This window comes from Porites lutea, chromosome 11 (genome assembly GCF_958299795.1).
Source record: "Porites lutea chromosome 11, jaPorLute2.1, whole genome shotgun sequence".
NCBI lineage: Eukaryota > Metazoa > Cnidaria > Anthozoa > Scleractinia > Poritidae > Porites > Porites lutea.
This window is the reverse complement of record NC_133211.1, coordinates 26,940,389-26,966,452: the sequence shown is the minus strand read 5'-3', so window position 1 is coordinate 26,966,452 and position 26,064 is coordinate 26,940,389. Positions and strand designations below refer to the sequence as shown.

General features: G+C 38.0%; 3 protein-coding genes across 4 annotated transcripts in view; 1 reads left to right on the top strand and 2 right to left on the bottom strand.

Annotated features, from left to right (window-relative positions):
- LOC140951670 (pescadillo homolog) overlaps positions 1 to 12,773 on the bottom strand; it is a 20,104-nt gene extending 7,331 nt beyond the window's left edge. The window contains exons 1-9 of the mRNA XM_073400972.1: positions 12,642 to 12,773; positions 12,478 to 12,557; positions 10,936 to 11,199; positions 10,453 to 10,546; positions 9,429 to 9,462; positions 8,979 to 9,022; positions 7,720 to 7,809; positions 7,083 to 7,199; positions 5,886 to 5,954 (exon numbers count right to left, since the gene is read on the bottom strand). Coding sequence (XP_073257073.1) covers positions 5,886 to 5,954; positions 7,083 to 7,199; positions 7,720 to 7,809; positions 8,979 to 9,022; positions 9,429 to 9,462; positions 10,453 to 10,546; positions 10,936 to 11,199; positions 12,478 to 12,557; positions 12,642 to 12,662 — 813 coding nt within the window. The 5' untranslated portion in view covers positions 12,663 to 12,773. The remainder of the gene's footprint in view (positions 1 to 5,885; positions 5,955 to 7,082; positions 7,200 to 7,719; positions 7,810 to 8,978; positions 9,023 to 9,428; positions 9,463 to 10,452; positions 10,547 to 10,935; positions 11,200 to 12,477; positions 12,558 to 12,641) is intronic.
- Positions 12,759 to 22,039, top strand: LOC140951673 (coiled-coil alpha-helical rod protein 1-like). The gene is made up of 8 exons (XM_073400977.1): positions 12,759 to 13,767; positions 14,735 to 15,129; positions 16,648 to 16,978; positions 17,124 to 17,219; positions 17,984 to 18,180; positions 19,091 to 19,238; positions 20,298 to 20,609; positions 20,949 to 22,039. Exons 1-8 carry the CDS (start codon positions 12,768 to 12,770, stop codon positions 21,233 to 21,235), a joined length of 2,766 nt encoding a protein of 921 aa, XP_073257078.1. The 5' UTR covers positions 12,759 to 12,767; the 3' UTR covers positions 21,236 to 22,039.
- Positions 22,040 to 22,163: 124 nt separating this feature from the next.
- Positions 22,164 to 26,061, bottom strand: LOC140951672 (uncharacterized). Of its 2 annotated transcripts, none has more exons than XM_073400975.1 (4): positions 25,918 to 26,061; positions 23,783 to 23,963; positions 22,935 to 23,187; positions 22,164 to 22,438 (listed from the first exon to the last, which is right to left on the bottom strand). In XM_073400975.1, exons 2-4 carry the CDS (start codon positions 23,942 to 23,944, stop codon positions 22,164 to 22,166), a joined length of 690 nt encoding a protein of 229 aa, XP_073257076.1. In that variant the 5' UTR covers positions 23,945 to 23,963; positions 25,918 to 26,061. The 2 variants fall into 2 exon arrangements, with proteins under 2 accessions (XP_073257076.1, XP_073257077.1); XM_073400976.1 differs by lacking the exon at positions 25,918 to 26,061 and adding an exon at positions 25,444 to 25,531.
- Positions 26,062 to 26,064: the final 3 nt, after the last annotated feature.

The following is a 26,064-nucleotide window of genomic DNA, read 5'->3' as shown; positions in this document are numbered from 1 at the left end:
ACGCTGCTCGACGAAGGCTTTCATTTGCTGCCGGCCTTTCTCGGTACTGTGAACAAGGGTCTGGGCAACATCTTCCGGAAGAACTACTCCAGTAGCAATGTTGAGAAGCGCATCCGAATCGAGATTAAAAGGATTTGTCATCAAGCCTGAAGAAAAACAACTGATCATCTTCTTGACATCTTCTTCGTCTCGTCGAACTCTTCTTGGAGCTGCTTCCTTGTGCGATGCTTGTTCCCCATCTTGAAGGCCGAACATGGCTTTCAAAGCAGATGTAATAGATGCTCGCTCGTGTATTGTTAAAAACCACCGCTCAAGAGCCGACGGACTTTGTGATATCCCGATCACTCCTCCGCTTGATTTCGAGTCAGCATTGATCGACTGCTCCAGGGCCATGTCAGTGGACACTTGTGAAAAGGGCTGCCCTGAACGACTTATGGAATGATTCCCCTCAGCAAACTCCTTATAGACTTCCGGGTGAGTTAGTTCCAGTTTCTGCATATCGGCGAGATAAACAGGTAGGTAGCGAGCATAGTTCTGCCTGTCCATGGCAAAAAATTGAGGTAACATTGCTGCAGTACTGGAAAAATGCAACTTCCAATTTCCGGTTCTCTCTGCCTTTAGAAACTGTAAAAGGGTAGTGACCATAGAGCAATACTCATCCCAAAATGCAAATAGGTTGGACCTTTCTTGATCCTCTGATTTAAAGATGGCGAATAGCTCCGTAATTTCCGTCAGATCTGTTGTTATCTTTCTCACGCTCTCTCGTGCGCTCTCTTTGTCGCTCTCCACCGCTCGAACGCAGTCCACAATCTTGTGCAAAACGGGTTCTTCTGGGATCTTTTCATCCCGTGACTCGTACCAGAGAATAAAAGCATCCCATATGAGACGGAAGAACACTTCAAAACAGAGCTTGTGTGCCCTTATTCCTCGGTTGTAAGATTTCCCTTTCATTAAAGCGGACGTCGAACCAGCAGCGTATACACCTGACTCAATCAAGAGGTCATCAAGTCCAGAATCAGCGAATTTCTTCCCTAACAGTGAAAGAAAGTTCAGAACAACATGAAATCCGCCCATGCGTACCACTACGTTGGAGAACTCGTTAGGAAATCTCCACTGTATTTCCTTTGCCTTGCTATATATGGCAAGGTCAAAGGTTACCACGGCGTCGGCTTGACCCATCGCGGCACTTATCTTCTGTGCATGTTTCAGCACTGTGTATATGGTCGAAAAGTCATTAGATGATCCATCGATCATTGGACAGTAGCCAATATTGCTCACTACTGGCATCTCAGGATAGAGAATGGCGTTAAATCCTGCCCAACTTGGAATTGATTGCTTTTCAAAAACATCTGCAACGACAGCTTCTCCAAATTTCTTGGGACAGAGCCGAAGAAGAGTCCAGATGAAATCAGCTTTTCGAGCGGTGCCTGTTTCATTGTTCAAATCATCATACCACTTCATGTCAACACAGCCAACGTGATCAGTTACAGCTGGACGTCTTCCTCGAACTGAACACTGTTCGATGTCGTACACCGTACCCGTTGCCTGTAATGAACGTCGCTTTGGTCTCTGTTCTACTGGGTTGGGAGGTGGATCTGGACCAAAGGTTCTGTTCTGATAAATAACCATGGTGGTTGCATGCGTAGTATTCTTCCCGTCGATAGTCTCCTCATTTAAATCATTATTGTCGGCGGCAATCTGTACAAACGAACCAGCCTTTATTACAGTTGGTATGACAGTACCGAACTCTTCAGCCTTGGCAAGAACGTCCTCTGCAATACTTGTATTCACTGCACGCATCTCATCGTAGGAAACGCAATGTCCCATTCTGTTTAGCAGTTCGATAAGCCGCTTAGATGTCGTCAGATGATGAACACATATAGCTAAGCTGGTGTGCTTAGGAAGCTTAACACGTCCCTTGGAATTGCAATGGATGATATCTTGTGCGATACTGAGGATTTGTCGTTCGTCTTCAATTGCGGTAGACTGGTTCAACGCATTAGAGGGTCTAGCCCGCTTATCTGAGACCACGAGCTGCTTGATTAGTAAATACAGAGAGTCCGGGATGAGTTGTCTGGCGGTCTCCATGCTGACGTCTTGAGTATTTAGTGGTTTGGTGTTAATACCTGTACATTTCTTTATCTCTTGTTTGATTAAGCTTGCCACACGACGTATTTCACTTGACTGTGGAGTTTCATTGCCGTTGTTGACGCTTACGTTTCCATTTTCGGGGCTCTGAAATACAGCCCATGCGTTTAGAACATCTTGAATGTTAACGGTACTTGCATAGACAAGTTCAGATTTACTGCGGTCGGCTGGCTGATGGAAGACAATCGAAGTGGAAAAATGCTTTTGCAAGCGTATTTTTAGATTTTGAGTGGTGTAACTTTCCGCACTATCAGCGCCTTTTTGTGTGAGAATTTCCTGATATTTGCTTAATAGAGACATCATATCGTATGCTCTGCCTTGTTCGATGCCAGCAGCTAGATCAAATACAAGGTCTTGAAAAGCCCTTTCGTGAGGTGAATCTAGGGCTTCTCCTTTGGGCAGGCTAAGCGTGGTTTTCTTACTGACATAAGTAGCGAAACAGTTCTTATGGTACTTTGCCTCTGCTGCGATGAGGTCTCCGTTCACACCATTTAAAATGTGTAACATAGAGCTATCTCCTTTTCTTTCAGCCGCTATTCGGATGCTTTCACAGGCCTCGAATGTACATAGATTGATAAGATCTCTGTTCTTTTTATGAGTCTTATTTTTACAAATGAAACATCTCGACCAATCAACTGGGGCTATTGCTGAACGAAAAGTCCTACTAGACATGACGTCGACTTCCTTTTGCCGGCTTGTATGCTGTAAAGAATCGCTAGGCGTTTTATAGCGAATATTTTGGTCACTTGTGTATGATGCATAACAAGTTGAGTGCCAATGAATTCCCGTGTCGGCGTCATGACTCACAAACCTTGCCCGCACTTCCTCGTCACGACGCTGTTCCGTTCCCTTTATCGCTTTTTCAATAGAGTCTTCCTTTGCCTTTCTAAGTGGTTCCCCTGGGCGGTCAGTCTGGCAAATAATACACAATGTGCTACGGGACAGTTTTCTTTTTCTCGATTTTGGAAGTAACGGTATGGCGAAGCCCTCAGGAAAGGAACCTTTATAAGCCATTCTATAATCTAATAACGAATTTTAAAGTAATGTGTCACATAAAAAAAAATTCAAAGAAAAAAAGAATATGGCAACCAAATCTAAACATTTTGAAATATTGTTTGACATTGTGTTCTAAAGGGACATGAAAAACGATTGTCGATTGTTGAGGTTGTTTTTTTTATGTTATAAAAGTATTAGTTGAAGTAAGTAAGATACGGCTATTCTATAAATGTACTTACAGAGATTGCACTGCTTCGGCCATGGAGGCAGCCGTGTTGGATGATATAGCCTCGTTTTGAAGATTCTTGAAAAAGAGGCTACAGCCTCATTTCAGTTTCCCACAAAAGTAACGATGACACTTGCAAAAATGAGCTAACACACTACAGAATACCCGCAATTTCTAACCACAAAATCTATTATTAAAGTATACTAAAGTATAATATACAGTAGATGCCTTAAACAGATCGGCTCCTGCTTTTAGCTACAACTCAATAATGCAAAAAGGCCCGAAAAAATGTAGAATTAAGTCATGTAGCCATAAATTACAATAAATAACAGTCTTATTTACGGAAGAAGACTTCCTGGGACAATAACAGCTATTGTTGATTTAATAGCCATTTTCTAGTACTCAAAGGTACTGAAATATAATTTTTGGCCTGTCTGAGGTCACGTGCTCGGTCACGTGACCTTGCTTTGCAATGTTTGAGCATGATTGGGATATAATTTGTTAAGAAGTAACGATATTAGAGGTTTCTATTGATAAACAATTGCAGATAACGCGGTAAACAGAAGCTACCGGAATGAGCCTCGTTTTCATGTTGACCCGGAAATGGGAAAAAAATTGTCAATCTTTTATTGTTTCAGTTTCAATAAGCTAGAATTTGTCTTAAAGTGTGTAATGCACCAACAGTAAGTATAAAATATCAGAATATCTATGAATAATTAACACATTTAAGGTAATGAAGACGTTAAAATAGGCTAGTAAAAGCTATAAAACACCATTTTTGACCTTGTATCTGTCACGTGTTCGGTCACGTGACCTCAATTTAAGCAATCTGAACATGATTAAGATTCGTGCTACAAAGGTGTAACGATATTTGTAGATTCAGGCCAAAATAAACGTTTAATTTACGCATTATCAGTGGTGTTGTATCTTAGCCTCGTTTCCATGAATTTAAAGGGGTGACCTATTAAAATAGCCGCTTAACTTGTGATCTATACCACAAATCAACTCTACTAACTAGCTGACATTGATCAGCAGGTCTTGTCCTATCAAAATCCGCTATCAAACCTTTTCTGACCCGATCATTGTACGAAACCCTTCTTTTAGGGTCCTGGCTTCCGGACTATTAGATCGTTAGTTGTATCCGTCGATCTTCTACTGAAATACACTGTTGAAGAAGTTCCAACGGGCAACGGAGACTGTCTTTTAGTAAGTCTGCAACACCATCGCTTTAGAAAAATTATTCTGTAAGAGCTTGTAATCGATGTTTCAAGACTTCCTTTCGCACGATTTTTGCCCGTTTTAATGTCCGTTCGCATCGTACAGCATCGGTCGAAGAACTCACATACCTGCGGGCGACGTCCAAAATCTCTTAGGGTAAATACTGAAGCGTAAATTTCCTCAAACTGTTATTCAAGCTTCAGGAAATGAAATACACTTGCAGTTAAACAAATTTTTTGTATTAGAAAAAAACTCATTTGGGCTATGAAAGAACAAATCTTCAAACATTCGCTTTGCGTTCCATATTTGCATTGATGTTCAGAAATGAACATCAGTGAAAGATGATCTATCTCGTTGCCTAGCACGTGATCGAAAGTCTCCTCCACAAAGAAGAAACAGATCGTCAATATTTTCGGGCAAAAGTTGATTTGGCGAGAAGTCTGTTCAAGAAGTCTGACTTCAACGATACTTTATTAGAAGTCAATAAAATGCAGCAAAGCTCTCACTTGGGTCATCACGCAACGCTTTGTCCCGAAGGGCTCAAATGTCAACAAAAAATTTGTATAAAAAAGTAGTTTACAAGAAGCCCGAGATAGACGTTTGTTCTCTCAAGTTTTTATCAGACTAATCTGCAATCGAGTCCGCAATCTAGATACATGTTCGACATAAAGGAATTATTGTTAATCGATGCGCTAAAATTTATTCCCGGACAAACAAGGGACCTGTTGAGAACTGCGATCGATTTGCCCGATTAATTTTGACGGAAGTCTTAAAAAAGTCTTAAAAAAGACTTCCGTCGAATCTTACAAGTAAAGTTAAAGTCAAACGTTAGACGGACCAACCGTTAGCTTCTAAGAATCAACCGTTAGATCGTAAGAGCAATCGGTTAGAACAAATCGTTAGAGCGTTGGGACAAGCCGTTAGAGCGTTAGAAAAGCCGTTAGCTATCCGTTAGTTTAACGGTAACAAAATACATAAATACGTAAAAATGAATTTTATAACAAGTGCCATTGTAGGGGTTATGTAGCCTGTTTTGTAGAAGGTAACTTATTGACGATTTTGTTGAGGTTAAAAAGACCTTAAGTATATTGTATGCTATTTTTTCTTGAAGATAATTTTTGGCGACTAGAATACTTGTCCTGGCGACCAAAAATGAAAACTTAGAGGCCAGCTGGCCCCAAGATTTTTTTCTGAAAGTCGAGCCCTGTAATATTATGACTTAGGGGTGGGCACTTATTTGGGGGAGGGCGTTTATTCAAGGAAATACGGCACTGCAATTAAATATATTGTCCATCACCTCATCCTCTACTTCAGAGTCTTCACAAAAGCCTGCACTGTGAGCTGTGGTGCTGTATTCTCCAGCAATCTGTTAAAGGGCAAATTGAGTAGTAGTATCATGAGAAAAAAGACCATTTTTCTGTATTCAGGAGTCAATTCAATAACACTTTTACAAGTCTAATTTACAAGTGTAGCTATTGTTTCCAGACTCTAAAACATTAGGGCTCCATACTCATAAATTACACTTGTAAAAGTTTTATTTAATTGGTGATACATGGATTTTTGCAAGCCTTTGTATTGCCCGTAAAACTCCTTATTGCCCCAATGTAATACCCAGGAGAAATTGAAAACAATCAGTTATGCAAACATTTGAGGGGCAAACAAGGCTGCATTATGGGCAAAGCAAAGTGACAAATACATGTACGTACTTGTAGTATTTTGTCTTGAAGTGTAGTGTGGCTGAAACTTGAAAATACCAGTATAAACGCCAAGGGAACATGGTAAAATGGACTCAAAGATGTAATTTATGGAACGTTGAACTCAAGACAATGCTGATAATGCCAGCTGCTTCCTTTTTGTGTTGGATGGTCTAAGAGTTTTAACGGTGCCTTTATAATTTAAAGCTCTCCTCAGTAAGTTCACGCCATTTTGTTTGAGTAGCTCTTCCTCTGCTTTACAGTTAAGGGAGATCCCCCTCCCCCCCCACCAGTCCCCCTTCCTCTAAGTATGATTGTTCTGCCGGCAAAGACAACCAAACAGGTACAACCATAGTAAAGTATTCTCAAGTGCTTTTGGCACACTGAAAATTTAAGAAGGCGGTGACTTCATTTATGAAACATTAACATTTCACCGCTGCCTACCCCACAAATATCTGAAATCAATGAGTGATGCACAAACTAATATTAAATTAAAAAATGTTTAACAACTTACATGTAACTACAGCTACATTCTCTCACTTAACTGATTGGGCAATGGGGAAAGTAATTAGGAAGATGGAGGTTCTAGCTAAAAATGTTAGCAGGAAACGACTCTTAAAATATGGCCAAATCTAGGAAAAAGAGTGTTTGTGACCAGAGAGCTCTTTAGAATCAACTGAGTTTGAGCTAACAGAGTTTGTCTTTAGGTTACTGAAATAGGTCACTTTTGTTCAATTACATAAAATAAAAAATAAAATTAATGTTTTTGCTCTCTATGATCTATGTCTTGTATGTCTCACCTTTGGAGGATAATGTAAATTTAACATGTTGTATAGTTTGAAATTAACAAATCCTATCATTGTTGTGTAAAATTCCACAAAAGTGAGCATCACTCTAAAGTCAACATCAGAGGGTGGCTAAAGAAAAGAAAACCAAAATTAATTTTAGACAAATTGGTGCATCACTCACAAGAAATTTTAAAATGATTTTCAATAGACTGCAAAGTCGTCACTTTTTTTCTCAACATTGGTTTAGCGTAGCTTAAGAGTCTCACATGCATGAAGGCACAAGCCTCACCCTCCCGTAGGGCCATGTGAGGTGAGAGAAAAAAACTGACTATCCGTTTTCCATACAATGAGTACCAGGGGGTTCAAAAATGTTGTTGAGCTGTCAAAGTACAAAACTTGCGGCAGCAAATTGAACCGGTTACAAACGGCGAAGTAAGAATTGTGGTAGAGGGTAAAAAACCAGATCCAGATTGGTTTTGGAAATTCTATATGTAAGAAATTCTATATGTTTTTCTGGAACTTATTGACAAATAACTGAGGTTTGGGATATCAATCAGACCTTAGAACTCTTAGCTTTAAAGATCTGGATTTAATTTTTGGTGTGACACTCACAGAGAAAACTACTGGTATCTACTGACTATATATATACCTCTTGACAAAATTGATATGGTACAATCCATGTTACTGGTTGATCCTGAATTTCAGCTTGGAAGTACACTCCTTTTATAGAAAGGAAAACCTACACAAAACATTGAGGGAAAGAAATTATGAATTTTCAGTCTGTGCTTATTTTGAGTTTTCATATTAACTATACCTGTACCCTCTTTGAAGAGCATTTCAACAACACATTATTCTAATATTAAAGCAGTGTTCCAGCCAGAAATTTCTGCTCGAGGGCCAAAGTGGCCCCTACAACCCATTTTTTGGGGCCAGATATTTCAAGAAAGGGCCAATGTACCAGTGTCTTTCTAATATGCAAAAGAGAAGAAACAGTTGGAAAGTTAAGGAAATGAAAAGGACAGTTTATTTGAAGCTGACATGGAGCATCCCTGTTTATACACAATAGAGGAAATCTTTGGTAATAAAGCAAACAGCACAATCAGAAAGTATGCAATAAAAATAGTGAGTGATTTTTTTCTTCTCATTTTCCACTTCACCGTAAAGATCTGCTTCCTTTCGCTTCTTCTGAACTGCTTCGCCTCCATCCATTTTTTTGTTACTTACTGAGAAAAACCTTTCGATCGACCTCGAAAATGCGTTTGTCAGGTTTGTCCTTTTCCGAGACGCCATGATGGATACCCATCGGCTCCTGTGATATTATAAAGCCCAAGTCAAGGCTCAGTGGTCTCCAGACCACTCACCGTAAATCAGGTAAACTCAAGAAGATTCATCGATTGATTTTCATGTTGTGTACAAAGGTACGGAGTCGTTGTTCTTTAGATCAAAAATTCTGTTTTCTTGGAAAATTATTGTAGTTGAAGTAACAGAGACATTTTTAAGCCCAGGGAATTAAAGAAGGAAAGGGCCATAATGGCCCTTGAACACTTTTGGTGGGGGCCATCTCTCGATCTCTTGCGGGATTCACGCAATGGCGCACTCTGGCTGGAACACTGTTAAAGTACCCGATGGGCTTTAATAATAGAAGGCCAGACTTATTTAATTTGTAGATTACAGCAAATGAATCCTGCATTAATGCTTCATAACACAATAACAGGGAAGCAACAGTTTTATTCTTTGTTTTAAATGTCTGCTAAAAAATAACATTTGTGGATGTACATTTCTCACCCAATAACCAGTCTGTGAGTGAACATCAAGTTATTTAGTCAAGACTGAGCAACACATTAGTTTTATTTTGTGGCAAGGTTATCGCTCCTTCTCCTCTTCTAATATGGATTTTTAATGGCTTACCTTTCTAAGAGACCTTGAGGATATTATATAGTGTTGAAATTCAACTGGAAAAAAGAGGGATAAAGTCTGTATTAATAGACTAGCTTCCCCCAATAGCACTGACACAACTAAACAAAAAATTCAAGTGGAAAAAATAGGTAGTCTATATTAATAAAACAAATACACCATGAAGTCATTATAAGTCATTATTTTTCATTAGCTGTGCCACAATAATACAAAAAACAACGAAAGAAAAGAAAAGAAAAAAACAAAAACAAAGTTTCTTTTTTTCTTTCTCAGTTTAGGGTATCATAAACCTCTTACAAATATTATTCCTTGTCAGATCTTAAAGTTTTGTTCACTAGGTTTGGATGCAGGAAAAGGCATATCTTCTTAACAAGTAATCAATATTTAAGTTCAACGGTCAGATTAATTCAAACCCATTTAGGTAAGTAAATCCATACAATGTACCTGATAATCTCTTGCACTGTTTTACGACATCAGCCTTTCAAAAACACAAACATATATATAAGCCAGTAATCAGATTCAGCCTTCGTTAGGTAGCAGTTCAGGCTGCAAAGAAAGCTAGTTTTACAGCCTGCCATTCCGGCAAGCTGTAGCTAGTATGTACAAGCCCACAAGTCATTTCAACTATCCCCAAAACCCTTTTTGATTAGCAGGATTGATTACAATCCTTCTGTAATTTGAATTTCCCAAAAAACAGCACTTGCCCGTCGGGCAAGTTAAGAACAAAAACCACTAGCCCGATAGCAAAATCCACTAGCCCCTGGCTATCGGACACTACTTTCTTTGCACGCTGCAGTTGCTTAAAGTGCTTTAAAAATGCTGGAAAATGTGTCAAATGCTTGAGTGTTTTTTTTTTTCATTATCATCTTAGTCTGAAAGAATAATACTGTCAATAAATCAAAAGAGCATTTGTTTAGAGTGATTTGTCAACAATTTTGCTCTGACGAATAAGCTAATGATTGAACAGTCAGCTTCTCAATCAGGCCATGTCAATCTTTGTCACACAGTTGATCAGGCCATGTTTTTGTGTTTCAATTCCCCATTAATGCAACACGACAGTTTCAATAATACACTCAAATTGTTTGTTAAATGACACTAAAGTGATTTTTCTTCTTTGAAACCTAGTAAAACAAGGTTAAATTAAATCACACCATCTTCCCTGAAAATGCTACATAATCTCTCATTTTTTATTGCATCTTAAATCAAAAGGCCTGCCGCTAAGGGGTCAATAAGGGATAAACTAGCTAAAACAGCTGCCCCTTGATTGTAAACATTTGAAAGTGGTTAGAGTTAGGCTGGTGACAATTAACTTTGGTCTTGTCTAATATTTATCTGTAACAAGGTGACCTATACTCTTACTTGTAAAATGTGAGATTAAAATTATACCTACAAAATGGAGTTCAGTTAATAAGACATCACCACAGTTGAAAACATACATTGGTAACAAGAAGTTAACTCCGATATATACCTGTATCTTATCCGTCTGTGGCATCATTGAAAATAACACAAGCATTGATAGAGCATCATCTAAATCTCTAACAGCATCAATAAAAGTTGGGTATCTGGAAAATAACAGTTGCTATACTGTAAACACTCTCTCAGACAGACACTGTACACAGAATAGAATAGAATAGAATAGAAAACTTTTATATTAATGTGTCGGAGCCATATAGCTTGGCAAAAACCCCATACTAATTTGGGGACACGAGACATGTAGTATGCAGTCTCCACCTAATAAAAAATAAACAGCTGAAACTACGGCCTGCAAGTAAAATGCAGGGACTAAGACAGTGTTTGCAATTCAAAGGTGTCCAGTAAGAGAGGCTTGACTTTATTATTGAATTAGCAACAATTGCAATGAAAATCATTAATTACTACACTGAAGGTAAACAATACATAATTCAATCACTGAAAGACAAGACAAGATAAAAAACAGTATAACAACACAAACCTCTCCTTAAGTATGTGATCAAGTTTATAAACTGGTTTGTTGTCTTCTAATCTCTGAGCAGTGTCTGGCTCTTCCTTGGCGATGGCCTTTTTAAGCTTCCTAAGAAACACCTTAAATTCTCGGAACTTGTTTAGAACTGGCTCATGGGCAAGGTACTGTATATCCTTGATGTAGTAATATGTCTTGTTTGCAGTACTTCCTTTGTTAACTTTCTTTTTGTTCTTGGGTTCAACTGGGTACACTCCTTTTAAAATACACAACCGTCTACAAGAGAAAAAAGGCTAATCATAATAGAGAACTGAACTTCATTCCCCAATTCCCTTATCAGATCTTACAGTCATGTCACAAGAAACAATCAAAATCCAGCAATATAATTTTCGCTTGTTTGTCTGTAACCAAACTTTTTTTAATTCTGGTCAGTTTCCTGATAGGCAACTTTGCCTACAAGCCGATTTGCAAAAACAGAGTTTTTACTTATGGGTAGCAAGCATCTATGCAAATTTCTTGGAACAAAAGAAAGTGTTAACATACAAAAAGAGTTCATCTCCCATAGGATTGGTTTGGTACACCAAGATGGCCACCCTTTCATCACCAAGGAACACAATAGCTTGTGTTGGGATGGTGTAAAGAACAGTGAGCAGGAACCAACAGCGAGTGGGTACGCTTTCACTCTCCACTATCTGAATGCCCGGAGCAGGTTGGGAACACCTGTATGGCTACCATGATGTCATGAAAATAATTTATCCATCTACTATACCTTCAACTCGCATTTGATATTCCACATCCCACTACAGTAGGGAAGGGCTCTTAAAACCTCTTAAAATCAATTGAAGTTTTTGTGCTGCAACTTGTGTACCTCAGGCTTGGCCTAAAACCAAGGGGGGATCCTACCCTCTCTCAAACCAACCCCCTCCAAACAGAGCCTTGCCACTGCACTAGGACAGATAAAAGCATTTCCCATTCTTATGGGCCGTCAACATATTCACTTTTCTCCTGCTTCACGTCAACTGGGCATTTAGGGGGGGAGGGGGTAAGGCAGCGGATGTTAGTGTGGAGCATTTTTGGACAAAAGTAAACTGAAGCACTTTTCATAAATTTTAAACCATCTGTGGAACGGTGCTCGTGACATTTTTTAAAGCAGGATCAATTAAAGAAATTGGTGCAAATTGTGATCTTTTGAACTCTGCACTCAAAAACTAGCAAAATATTAATTGTACATTTTACATTGTGATTTTTTATTTAAGTGCATGTATGAAGTACTTATCCTTTTGGGGTTGCAATATTTCAAGTGGAAGCTAAGGAGGGAGGGAGGGTGGGGGGGGGGGGGGGGGGCTCTGACAAAGCCTCCAGTTGACGTTAATCGGGGGAAAAGTGAATGCAGTGTATTTAAAATTCTAGCCAAAATGGTTTTGGTAAAAAATTCCAAGTCGTTTTCAGTTAAGCGCTAAGACCTAATCATTCATTCCCTCTAAAAGCAAAATGTTATTGGCTTTATTACTCTGAAAAATAAAAGATAAAGTATTGAAAGATGAGAAAATTCACCTAAAATCCGGCAAGCTGACTTGAAGTTTGTTCAGCGCTTGATTTCTTGAAATGTAATTGGTCGCAGCCCCTCTTTCTCCCTGCAAAAGAATACGAAATGTATTTCTCCATGTAATCGATCAAAAGAAGTTTAACTTGGACTCAGAAGGATCGTTAAAAACTACCTTTTTCTTTTCCTTCCCCATGATGTTTTCCTTTGAAACTGACCCACGTGAAAAATATTGAGAAAGAAGCACTTCGCAGAGAATTCTGGGAGAACGCCTGGTTGATTTTGTCTCCTGCGCCAAAAAATGGCGGGCAACAGGACAGCAGAACAGAGGTTCCTTGCTCCAGCTTATTTTCAGGTCTTGCGTCCTAAAATCTCTCCAAAGAAAGATGAATTAGCTTCTAAAAAGCTTCTTCCCCCGACTGAATATAACCTGGTGAAAGAAAAAGATGGACTGAATGCGGGAACTGTAGCTGAAATCAACAAATTACAGAATGAAAACGATCAACTTAAATTGCAACTTGACAAGTCAAAAGAAGGGGAATTACGCCTTGAGGCGGAGATTCGACAGAAAAGACTTTTGTTACAGAAGGAACGAGTCGATGACGCCGTGGATTTTAAAAGAATGGCTGAGCTGCAAGAGGAAAATCTGTCAGTGCAGTCGGAGGTAAGAAAGCTCGGTAATTTGAATGCAAAGCTGAAAACAGATCTCAAGGAGATGAAATCTAACTTTGAAACAGACTTGGAAAGGAACGAAACAGAGCTTGATAAAGCAAATTCTTTGATCAAGGAGCTCAAATCTGAATTGAGGCAAAAAGAAGAAATATTCGAGCACGAACTGGAAAGTTTAGAGAAACGCTCCAGAAAGCAAGTGGCAGTGATAAAAAATTTAAAAGCTGAGGTGAAAAATGCCGAAGAGCAAGTCAAGATAGATAGAAAGGGGTTCGAAGACGTGATAAGTAAAAATGAGTTTGACAAGTATGAGCAAGTTAAAGCATTGGAGAAAAGACTGAGTACATGTGAAATAAAGCACTCCCAAGAATTACAGGAACTGAGAGATGAAATTTCAAGAAGAGAACAGATTCACCTTGAGGTGTCAAATGAACTGACTGTAACAGGCAATGAACTGAAGAGTGTGAAAGATGAATTGAAAGCAAAAGAACAAGAACATACAACAGTGATCAGTGAATATCATGAAAAGCTTCGAAACAGTAAGCTGGAATTTGATAAAACTCTTGAAGAACTTAACTGTAAAATTGAAGAACTGAGGATTTTAAATATCAAAGAAGTTGAAAATCTAACAGGTAAGACGGTTAGATTGTTACAGTTGTAATCATTATTTATTTTAATCTCACCTGGAGTGAGTTTGGCACCCTTCAAATAATTTTATAAACATTACTCTACTCCTCAAATTTCAAAATATACAATCTGTGTATACAGTGTATTAGACCCACCAACAAATGGCAATGAAGAACAAAAGAAAAGTTATGTGTGTTACATCTTAGTCTTGGTCCTGTGGGTTGGAGGGGGGGGGGGGGGGGGGGGCTTAGTGGGACTACAGGCTTCTATATGCAAGAATGAAGATCATGAATTCTCTCTTTACTTGTTTATAAACAAAGTGAGAAAAATTTTAAAAACCACTTTATTTTTGTACATGTAAATATAAGTTTTCTAATTGTTGTGTTCTACAATGTAATGTTTTTAGAATATTAAAAAAATGTTATCTTTCTAACCCTGTAAGAGAAATTTTAATAATGTATATGTCACAGGTCAAATTTAAATTCAGGTTATAATTTTTTAACCTAGGTTGATTCTCAATTTTCTTTGTCTCCTAGCCATAATTATGTATGAATCCCCTTGCTAGAAGACAAAGGAAATGGAAAATCAACCTGGGTTAAAAAATTTTAACTTGGGCCCAGTTGTTTGAAGGCCGATTGGTTCTTACCGGTAACTCAGGGTCAAATTAAACCTGGGTTTCTTTTTCTTGTGTTCAAAAACATTTTCTCGGATAATTTTCTGTGCCATTTTTAGAGCTTCCAATCATCAACTTGTAGACAAAAAGAATTAAAACTGAAATGCTTTTCAAGCTTTCAAATCTGAATTCAAGTCCCGCACTAACCCTGGGTTATCTTAACCCAGCTTTGAACAACTCAGCCCTCCTAAAATAAGATTTTAAATCAAGAAATAGCTGCTTAAGTCTTCAAAACATGGACTGAGGAAGGAAACTGAATATTGTCTTGGTTGAATGTATTTCTTAATATATCTTTAAAGCAAAGCTTGTAAAGAAAGATGAAGAATTGAAATCTCAGACATCCACAGTAGATCAGCTGAGGGCATACATAGGAGAGAACCTTCCAAATGTACAGATTGAAAATCTACAAAAAGAGATTGAAGAAGCAAGAGAACACATGGCAAACCTACTCCAGGAAAATGAACGTTTAAGGTCCACTGTTGAACTTGTTAATGTGAGGCTCTCATCAATGAATGAAATCCTGTTGATTCAAGAGTCTGAACTGTTAAAATTTCAAAGTAAATTTGTGAGAGATCCTGGAGATCAAGAAGATAGCTTGCTCACAAAATGGAGAGAGAAGGTGTTTGCATTATTGGTTCAGTTGAAATCTCAGCAGATTTTGCATGAGAAAGAAGAAAGAAGTGGACATGCACAGGTAAGAATCTCTGGGTTTTTAAATAGAATTTGTTCTGTAGGTTTTGTAGAATCCATGGGTTGTAGACAGTAGGATCATGGAATGTGAAGGATGTTTGTGTTCTATAGAATTATCTAAGCAACATAATGTGGTACTGATAGCTGGACATTGGCCAAGTTGTCAAGTTCCTTTTTTTGCATTTTGGTTGAAGGAGATGAAGTCAAAGTCACTAGAAATGTGCACAAAAGTAAAACAAGGCCCATTTCCAGCTATCTTGGTCAATAAATGATTTGTTATAATATTATTGAGCAAGGGAAAAAAGGTTTTCTTCTAATAAGAAAGTGAATACCCTAGAGGTGCCGTACTCTAGAACTTTTTTTCTGATCATTTTATTAACTCTTGTAATTTTAAACAGTTTTCCTGTACAGTGAAAAGGGATCCGATATTTAAGGAACTTAATTTCAACAGTCTATCGGTCCAGTTGGTACCCAAGTAATACAATTTGTAATTTTAAACTTTTTAATCAGTGAATTTTCATGTAATTACAAAATCTTAAATTTTAATCTTTATTTTTAACATTTAATGTACATTTTTTAGCTTTTTTAATTTTTATATAAACAGTAGTTAGATAAGAATTTTTTAGTATACACGGCCCCTCAAGCTCGCTATGACGGCTGATTTAAAGAAGTGAAGATGCATTTTTTACAGCCTTAGCCTCCATCTGAAGTAATATATTCACAAATTCCAACGGTAAAAAGACCTATTTATTACTCTGTCTATTTTGTATATTCAAATTTCAAACACTTACTTACCAGAATTTCTGAATATTTTACTTAACGTCGAGGCTAACCCTGTTGGAATGTGTCGTTAATGTTTGTATTCAGTGCTAATTTTAAATTCGAAACTGGACTATTTACTGCTTTTATTCTGATTGTGTTTAAATAAAGGATATTCATTCATTCATTCATTCAGGCACCCTCTCAGATAGCTAATCAGAACACAGGATTTGCTTCCTCTTGATAACAAAAGTGGATACAGGGACCTGTAGGTCAGCAAGGACCTTAAAGCCAGTTTATTGCAAAATGACCATAAGATTATTACAGACCACACCTAACAAAACCCCCTATGATGAAAAACAACCTTCTAAAGTAAAAGAAACTAAGTATGACACCGCTGGATATGAAAACCCAAAACCACTTAAGGGAAGAAGGGAACTTATACCCCAGCCTGCTAAAAGCAGCTGCGGTGCCGGCAACTGGGGGGAAAAGGGACACAGAAACTTATGACTGCTAAATGCCAACAAACAAGTACAACAAAACTGACAATAAAAGTTAGGAGCTTGAATGAATGTTGACCTAGACTGATTCACATTGGCAACAAACGACCAAATGTATCCTAGAAAAGTTACCCACAATTCTTCCTAGCTGACCCAGTCCTCTGGTCCATGCCGGCAAAATAGCTATTTCTGTCCCTTCCATTATTTTGCACGGTCAGAAATACCATCTTTTGTTGTAATGCTCTTCTGATTGCTATTTACAGATAAAGCATTTGATGAGAGAGCTCGAGGAATGCCAGAAAGAGGCAGCCATGTTAACTCATGCTTTGACTGACAAGAAAGCTGAACATCAGATTGAAGTAAACAGAAACTGTGCTTTGGAAGGACAACTTGAGAAAAGTCAACAAAATGAGAAAAAGTTGGAATCGTTGGTTGTAGACTTTCAATCATCAATTGCTGGACTAAATGAAGTTGCTCAAAGAATGGAATCCTTTGTGGGGCATGTTGGCACGCAGATGGGGAATGCTTTCAGAAAACTTGCAGTGCTGTCTCAGCGCATTAATTTTGCATCTGGGCGAGTACAGTTTCTTCAAGGTTTGTTTACAGTGGAAAATTGAAATCAATTTTTTACTCCTATACTTCAGACTGGACTCTGAACCTTTTTTTGTCACATCAGAAGTACAATTATGATTATGAACTTATTTTCTTACATACACTGTTAATTAACCTTGTTTGTTAGGTTTACTAACACACCGAGAGGCACAACTGAGAAATGAACTATCTGAGGCATTACTGATTAGTAAAGATGATAACAGTCCACAGTCTGTGCTTGCTGGTAAGTAAAATAACATAGAAACTGTTGCAGATCACTGATTCAGTTTTAAGAAATGTTAATGGTGATCTGGGTTATGTACGATTTATTTTAATACTCAGGGAAACTGGAAATTCCAGTAAGATAATAAAAAGTTTGCTTTGACCATTCTGTGTGGAGGGCTTCAGAAAATATGAGCTGTCATGTGAGGCAATGCAATATTTCAATATTCTCTATACTTTCTTGTGGGTCACTCTCCTGCAGTAAGGGCAATTTTGTTGCATTTAAGAATTTTCAATGGGTGTCCTGTACTAAGTGATTTTCTGTTGTTTGCCCACTTCTTCAGCACTGTCGGAAATTTTACACAAACATGACAGCTGAAAGAAGGTTGTGTCATTGGTACAGCAAAACCTCGATTTAACAAACCTTAATGAAGTCCTTGGTATGACAAACAATATTCCTAGCTGCTGTAATGGTAAAATAATGTGAGAAAAGAACCTTAATATAATGAGCCTGCTTAATTATAGTGAACATATTAATTTTGTCAGTGAGTCCCTTGGCCCTTTGTAATATCGAGGTTCCACTGTAAATAGAATGGTCTTACATTTTATAATTTACCTACTCGCTTTAATGGCAAAACTGAACAACACATGATCTGGTTGCCTACCAAAATAAACTCTAACCACCAACACTCTCAATAAACTTTGATTACTACTAGCTGTTGATTATAGTATTTATGTATGCACTCAATCCAACTATACATTTTACTTTTCCTTAATTTTCCACAGAAAATGGTGTGATTGAACCAGAACCAGAACTGTCAGATTATCAACAGCTTGCTTCAGAGGTCAAACAACTTACAGCAGAAAGAGATTACCTGTTAGCACAAGCAAGGAAAGAATCTGAGAGTTTAGAAAGAAAAGAGACGGTAATTAAAGCACAGTTTGAGGAGCAACTTCAAGAACTCGCTAATAAAATATCACAGGTAATACTTGTTTCAAGTCAGAGACATAATATTAAACCCTATTATTATATAGACACAAGTGTTTTACTGGAAAGTATACCACTCGTTAAATTCATAAAAACTACATCCAGGACCCGAGTGGTTTATTTTCCAAAATCTCGCACGTGAGTTTATCGATGATGTAATTTCGGTCATTTCCCTCTATTATGTTATCAATGCATTTTTGTGTATATAATAAAAAGGAGATTACACGGCGGCTTGAAGATATGAATTTTATTTTCTCGTGCCAAAAACAATATTTTACTCACTCGCTGCGCTCGTTTGTAAAATATTGTTTTGTCACTCAAAAATAAAATTCATATCTTCGAAACCACCGTGTAATATCCTCTATTAACATTACACTATGCAACTCATGTATATCTGTTGTGCATTAAATTCCTTTGTCCTGGGGTGTGGTAATTAAATGAATTACAATAATCAGTTTTTCACCAAAGGAAAATAAAGTTGAACAAAGGATAAAATTGAATCAAACATAATTATCCACCAAGCAATATTTTTGTTATTTATTAAGGCTTGTAATCTTATGATAAAACATCTCATGTTTTTCTTGGACAAAGAGACAAAGTATTGGTGTTGCGCTTCATAACAGGATTGATTGATCTTATTCCAATATTAATTCCCAGACAAAAGATTATTGAACTTCTTGATTAAATTAAGTGTTTGATTTGCCGATCTGAGCTGCAGTGATTTTGCTAAGTCGGTTCCTCTGTTACTGGTTTTGTCCTGGGAGTGGTCAGTTTTGGGAAATTTTGTTGGTTCAACACAGAAAAGAAAACTGTTTCTCTTAGTCTGCAGTCTGCTTTTTGTACTGACCGATTATGATAGATGTATTGATTTTTCATATAATACTATGTTGACAACTTTCTTGCAGTTGGATTTATTGTTGAAAGATGAGAGAGAAAGAAGTGCAATCCTCAATGAAAAGCTACAAACTGCTGAAGCTGAGTTGTCAGAGAGACTGGAGTCTATAGAGGCGCTTAAATTAGAAATGGCAAAACACAGAGATGTGGCTGATAAAAGTAAGTCGTTACATGTTTCCATTACATTTTCAACATGGAAAATCTTTGGAAAATTATTCCTTTTTAATTCTGAGTGCTCAATAAAGCATGGTTTCAGTATGATCACTTCCATCACTACTAACAAATTATTGCTGAAAAAAAAGTCTAGTGATGTAGAAATCAGCGCACCTTAAAATAGAACTGAATTGAAGTATAGCTGAAGTATAGGATTGTTACAGTGCAGCTACTACAGGACTTAAGGTTGGATATCAGTGACAAACACGGCAATGTAAGCCAAGACATCCTTGTTTGTAAATAACAAAGTCACAGCATCATTATTCAGCAATTAGTTTAGTTGTTGTCCTTATTTAATGCTCACGGGGAGTTATGGGAAGTCTGCTCAAATTCTGCCTCCACGCTGTCAATACTCTATACATAGTCTAACATTGTCTAATTCACCATTTGCACACCTCCATAATACCCCTTGTTTGCCCCCAAAATCTTGCATAACCTTTGTTTTTTATTTCTCCTGGGTATTACAGCCATCCCAAGAGAAACTGAAGACAATGCTTATGCAAAATTTTGGGGGCAAACAAGGTACATTTTAGGACATGTGTAAGTGGTGAAATGATAAATTTTGCTCCCTTCAAAAATTTTGCTATCAAAATATTATTTAAACATTTGCACTTTGTGTTGTTCATTGGCTCACAAACTACTCTGTACTTTCTCAGAATGTATTGTTAATTTCTTGAAATCCAAATCCTATCAATACAAAAATGTACACGTAGTTTTCTGTTGGACATGTTTGGTCATGTAAAGAAGGAGACAACAAATGAAATAATTAGTGGGGGTAGTTTTGATGGAGGTTTGGAGAATGGATCTTATTCATCATACATTTTTGCAAACGTTTGCTTGGAAGTTCTTCAAGAATTATCGTTCATTCAAATATACCTGGAAATGAGTCTGATAACTTGCCCTTGCCTTGTTTTTTTTTTCAGCCCCCTTTTTGGTTTATGGAAATCACTTCACTATGCATCTTGTGTTTAACAAAAAGAAAACTGTCCTTTCATTGCTTATTAGATTTGGATAAAGCCTTGCAAGCTGAACAGGCAAGGTTTACAGAAGAATTTGCCAAACTAGAAAAGCAGTTCAATGATGTTCGCCGTGAACACACCAAAACAGTTGTTACCCTTAGACAAGCAGAGAGGGAGGCTGAACGAGAAAAGGAAAAACATTCTGAACAACTGTCTCTACAGAGAAAGGAATATGAAATGAAATTAGAGAAAAGTCAGTTACAAGTGCGTCACTTGGAAAAAGAGAGAAACATGCTTATGGCCACAGTAAGACAGGAGGGCTTCAAAGTTCCAAGGCTTCGACCCAAGGAATATTCAGGTGTGTCTCCTAAGTCCCTCACACATGATTATTAAAAATACATAATTATGTAAAAACATAACAGTTACATTTCAGTCAGTCAGATGTATGATTGCTTTTAATGCCTTGAATGACAAAAATAATATTAAAATTAATAACTTGAGAAAAATTGTCATTTTGGAAGTCTACCAGTAATCATAATTTGGGACTTTTTTGAAACACATCAAGTAGAAACAAAAAGAATTATTGGCAGCAGTCAGGACAGGACTTGTACATGGTGCCAACAGATTGCAAGGCTAGCCTATCTTATACTGTGCTTTACTTGCAACGTGAATCAAATTAACTCATATTTTGTTGTAGAAGCAGAAAAGGATGACGAGAAAGAAAACAGACAAACTGATGTTCATGGCAAAAGGCCCATAAAGACCAGCAGAAGAAAAGGTAAACAACTTATTTCAGGAAAATCTGATACAAGAACTACAACTTCTTCAGATCAAAATCAAGCAAGACAGTCATCTCAAGGTAGTGTGAGTGAAGAAATGAACTTCATGGAAATGACATCTATGCTGAAAGATTTACATTCACTATCTACAGCTCTTTTGACTGTGGACAAAGAAAATGGTGATGATTCTCAACAGTCATTATAAACTATTGTCATGGTGAAAACATCAAGTGGGAAAGAACAGAGAGGATGACAGGGATATTATCTTTTAACCAGATAATTAACCAGTGGCAGGTCTAGTTAAGGGGGTCTCTCCGCGCCTTTAAGCAAGACCAAAACTGAGGCCTGCAAGGTCATGGCACCATGATACCTTGTTTTCCTTCTCCCTCCTTTAGCGTGTTTCAATCTGCTACTGACAATACTGTATTTCGCTGAACAGGTTCTCTCCTCCCATCGAAAAGAACAGATTAATAAGAAAAAAAAGAGGATATGGGCAGTGGTCGATAAAAGGCCAATTTACCAAACCAAATGATAATAGTGCTTGCAGATACTGTAAACACTGTTTTCTTTGGTTGTGTTCTTTTAAAATAAACTTCACCGTACTGGTATTTTTTGAACATGTGTTAGGTAGCGTCAGAAAGGAGGGGTGCTTAATTACACTTTTTTCAGAAGAACCGACACTATCATGGTAGATAGTGCATGCAGGGTTTTCATTAAGAATTCTAGCAGCAGGAGAAAGTTGTAACATTACAGGAGAATTTTTTGAAAGAGGCTCCATGTCTGATTAAAAAATAGTCATAGGTTACCAAACATTTGCGGTAGAATTCTGCGTAGTAAACAGAGAATTCTCCAATCTTGGGTGCTCATATGGAGGGAGTGATAATTAGTTGTTGACGCCAGACAAATTCCTTGTGATTTCTTAACTATTTACAACCCCCAAAAAGAAAAGATAATAGACTCATTTCCACTTTAGGAAGGATCTTTACTTTATTTTTTTAACAAGCTACACTTATTAACAGTGATGGAAAATGCATAAATAAATGTGCTTGGTCCATTTTTCTCTACAACATTTCTACTGCATAATTTGCCATGAAAATAGAAAAGGCTGTATTCTGGCTGAATCAAACTTGCATCTATTTTTGCTTCAAAAGTTCCACTATTTTTTCCGCCATGGGGGTGGCAGAGGCTGGATTTTGACCAGTCACCACTCTATCTGATGCACAGACACAAGCCTCAAACATATTAGGTGCTTTTTCAAATTGTGCCCCATTTTCCTTTAGCTTGGTCTCCAACAGGAAAGGCATTTCTTCAACTAACTTGACAGCTTCCTCTTCTGCATTAGTAAAGCATGTCACTTTTTTCCCTTTTATAAGGTAATCGCCATTTGATAACTTTGTATTTACAATCCCTGTTAGGAGAGAATTAGGGAACAAAACTTCAATTTTACCAAAGGTTTCTATGTCGCTGCATGACACAAACCGGCTAGCTGATTATTTGCAGCTCTAACAAAAGGTCCTGTGACTCCTGATCTAAAATTAAATTCTCTGTTTGATTGATAAGCATGTAGGAGAAGAAAAAGAAACTAAATTTAACAAGGGTGAAAACATTACTACTAGTTACACATAGTTTCGGTAATAAAAACAAGAATTACATGTACATATCACAAAGTCCACCCTCTCTAATAAGCCCTCCCTTTCCAGGGAAGAAAGTTATTCAGTTATTTTGCCTTTCTTTTATTATCACATGATCTCTGAAACTCAAAGAAGAGACATTCATTTGATGGGCAGGTGGGGAGGACTACTCCCCATCCCCCCTGTCTTTCCCACTCCACACGTTTGACCCATTCTTCAGAGTGTTGAGTGAAATTAGCCATGATAACTTTATCTTTGAATCTTGTCACCTACCAGCAGGTCCATGGCAAACTGCTGCGGCAAGACCTCCTTTTTCATATATTGCTGCTATAGCCTTGTTAACATCATCATTGTTTGGAAGATCAAACATGGGTCCATGGCCTCCAACACAGAAGACAACATCATAGTCAGCAGCTTTGATGGATGTAATAGCATTGGTGTTGTCAACAAGGTTCATTGCCTCCTTATCAGCTAAGAATTCTTGGCAGATTTTATCATTCTTAAAAGCTTCAAGACTACCAGGATCCTATGGATTAAAGAACAAGAACTGTGAGAATCTTTCCCCACCGGTTTTAAATACTGGGTGTTTCTTGTTTTGACTACAATCATGAGATACAGTCAAATGTTTTATTTAATATACAGTAAGATAAAATGGAGACCAAATGCCTTAGGAAAGTTGCCAGTTACTGGTAAAATAATGCAAGACTGGCTACTCTGCAAGTCTTAAGATGTTGTCATAGTTGTGTCCATGCCTCTCTCTATTGGAATCCTGTTTAGAGAAAATCAAGAAAAAGAAACGAGGGGAGGGAACCCTCGCTCTCGCCCTAGTCTCCCAACATCTAAATTCCATGCTCTACTATCTGAATGCCTGAAATCCTACTGGCTAATATCGTTATTATTAATTTTTGAAACAGCACCAGAAAAACATGATGCTGAAAACTTTTTACAAGACCTGATTCATTCAGTGGGTGAGATATTGCCATGTTAACTCAGTGCAATTGCACCTTATTTATGTCAAAAGTGATGGCCTGAAAAATGTCAGCGTGATAGGTATCCCCCCTTGGCCACCCTGATATCGGAGCCATGTACCCACTGAAGTAGCTAAAAGGCATAATACTTACCAAAGGAGCCTTTCCTCCCTTAGGGCTGACAAATGTCATATTATACCCTGCCGTTTTAAACACATGATATGGATGTGCCAGTTCTGGGAGATACCATCCTGTCTTTTTGCCAGTGTTACCCATGTCTTCATGGCTAGTGAGGACCATCAACACAGCAACCATTTTTGCTTAAATTACTAGTCTGAAAGATCAGAGAAAAGTCATGTTGGACATTCTGGTAGATGAGTCTCAAAGACATGGGATTTCTACTGCTGGTACAGTCAAACTTGGTGGTCACCCTTGGGAAGTGGCCAATTGAGTTTAATAATAGAGGTTTGGCAAACCCAAGAGATAATCAACAAAATAAAGATGGTGACAAAGTGAAAATTATGTCCTCATAACATGACAAGTTGACCTCTTCTTGTGCATAAAGCAAGGTCGAGTAAAAGACCACTGAATGCCATGCTCAGTTTATCTACTGCACTTGTATCACCACAAAGTGGCCATTTAATAGAGGTGAAGACCAGGGGCGGATCCAGGATTTTTTTAGGAGGGGGTGCACTCGTCTCTTGCTCTACTTCAACACCAATAAACCACACAGTGTTTTTTTGGCAGAATACCAGTTGTATTAGAAAACTGCAGGTCATCTCAGGGGGGAGGTGTGCACCCCCTGCACCCTCCCCCTAGATCCGCCCCTGAAGACTATTAAAAATAACTCACTGGGATCACGGAAAAGGTGACGGCTACCCCTTAATAAAGGTCGCCTGCTTAATGCAGGTCAGTTTTACAGTCATTAAGGGAAATAATTTTCAGGACTTACGAAAATGACCACTTTCTAAAGGGTGAACACTTAATGCAGTTTCACGTAGTGTAGGTTTAAATTTATATAGTAAAGTAACACATGGAAATCATAGGACCAAATGCAGCCAATAGAATTGTATAACAGCAGTGAAATGTCTAGTAAAACCACTGCATGCAAGCGATACTCAAGCTAGGTTCTTTGTACTTCTTTCACATAGCATTTTTACAGCAAGCAGTGCACATTGCTCTTAGTTTTACATCAGTTTTCAGTTAGCTTCTACACCACTAAGATAATTCAATGCACTTTCAGTGGCATCAAAATACTCGGACCCCTTCTAGGGGCAGAGCCCCTGTGGTTCGATTCTTTCAAACCACCACCTCCCGTAAGTCTTGATCTTCACATTATGGCTGGTTGTTTTAATACAGGAAATATTATAATTTTCATGCTCTTGTTTCTCACTTTTGCATTGTGTTCTCATAAGAGTTAAAAGTGGTTTAGTGTCTTTTGGTCTGACATAACTCAAGTTTTTGAGCTAGTGTAAGAAATATACTTTTGAGCTAGTTTGTCAACTTTAGGGATTGTCAGAAGACTAAATCCGTCGGGCGTATTTCATTGTAACACGCTCAGCAGGGTGTTTAGCGTGACATGAGATGCCCCCAGCAAGCAGGCCAGGGGAAATCAAATTATGAATAGTGCTTCCTAACAAAATAGGAGCTGTAGTGCATACGCTACTTCTTGACCGATTTGGAAGCACGGAACGGTCACTCGCTGACAACCTCGTTAAATTTGTAGAATTTAATTATATTCTACGTGCGATGCCCTAGGTCAAGTACAAATATTGAAAAATCTTCAACAGGCAGATTCCAATCAATAAAACTACCTTGGCCAAGAATTGTGTACATGCAGATTGTAGAATTATTTTTCGAATATTCTTGAGCGGTTTGAGTGGTCGACATACTGGGGATCGTGGATCTTCGCTTGCATTTCAGATAACAAATTTTTGCATAGTCATTCCAGGTTACGCAGCCGGTTACGCAAACTTCACTTTGGATACGTTTAAAAATCCACCAAAAGTTAGAAATTTGCATGTATTAACTGATAAGTTACCATAAAAGGCTGTTACGTTTAAAATAACTTTGCAGAAAGTGATTCTGTGCGCGCCACTGCACTTGTCAGCTAGAAGGACCTCAAACTCAAACAGCCTACGAGCAAGCGAGGTTGGACTCGCAATATTTCATTAGGGTCAAAACGTTGCAAAAACATGTCTGAAATCGCTGCATTTAATACTACCGTATGACCCTTTCACCTTTGAAACTTAAAGAAAATTCTAAGCAGCAAAAAGCAGTGCATTTACCTTTTATCCTTCCTGGCAAACACAGAACAGTTGAGTTTGTGTCAAGGAGTGTAGTTTGGCGGCGAGTGTGGCGTGACAAGGAGGGTAACGCAATGATTATTGGCACTGTTATCTGGATTGGACTTGGAAACTGAACAAACGGGAACG

What these genes read in the sequence shown, in the direction of transcription:
- LOC140951673 (XM_073400977.1), top strand. Translation starts at nt 12,768, where the DNA reads ATGGCGGGCAACAGGACAGCAGAACAGAGGTTCCTTGCTCCAGCTTAT. An exon ending in TCCACAGTCTGTGCTTGCTG is followed by an intron (nt 17,220 to 17,983) that starts GTAAGTAAAATA and finishes AATTTTCCACAG; the next exon opens with AAAATGGTGTGATTGAACCA. An exon ending in TCGACCCAAGGAATATTCAG is followed by an intron (nt 20,610 to 20,948) that starts GTGTGTCTCCTA and finishes ATTTTGTTGTAG; the next exon opens with AAGCAGAAAAGGATGACGAG.
- LOC140951672 (XM_073400975.1), bottom strand. Translation starts at nt 23,944, where the DNA reads ATGGTTGCTGTGTTGATGGTCCTCACTAGCCATGAAGACATGGGTAAC. An exon ending in AGGGAGGAAAGGCTCCTTTG is followed by an intron (nt 23,188 to 23,782) that starts GTAAGTATTATG and finishes TTTAATCCATAG; the next exon opens with GATCCTGGTAGTCTTGAAGC. An exon ending in AGTTTGCCATGGACCTGCTG is followed by an intron (nt 22,439 to 22,934) that starts GTAGGTGACAAG and finishes CTCTCCTAACAG; the next exon opens with GGATTGTAAATACAAAGTTA.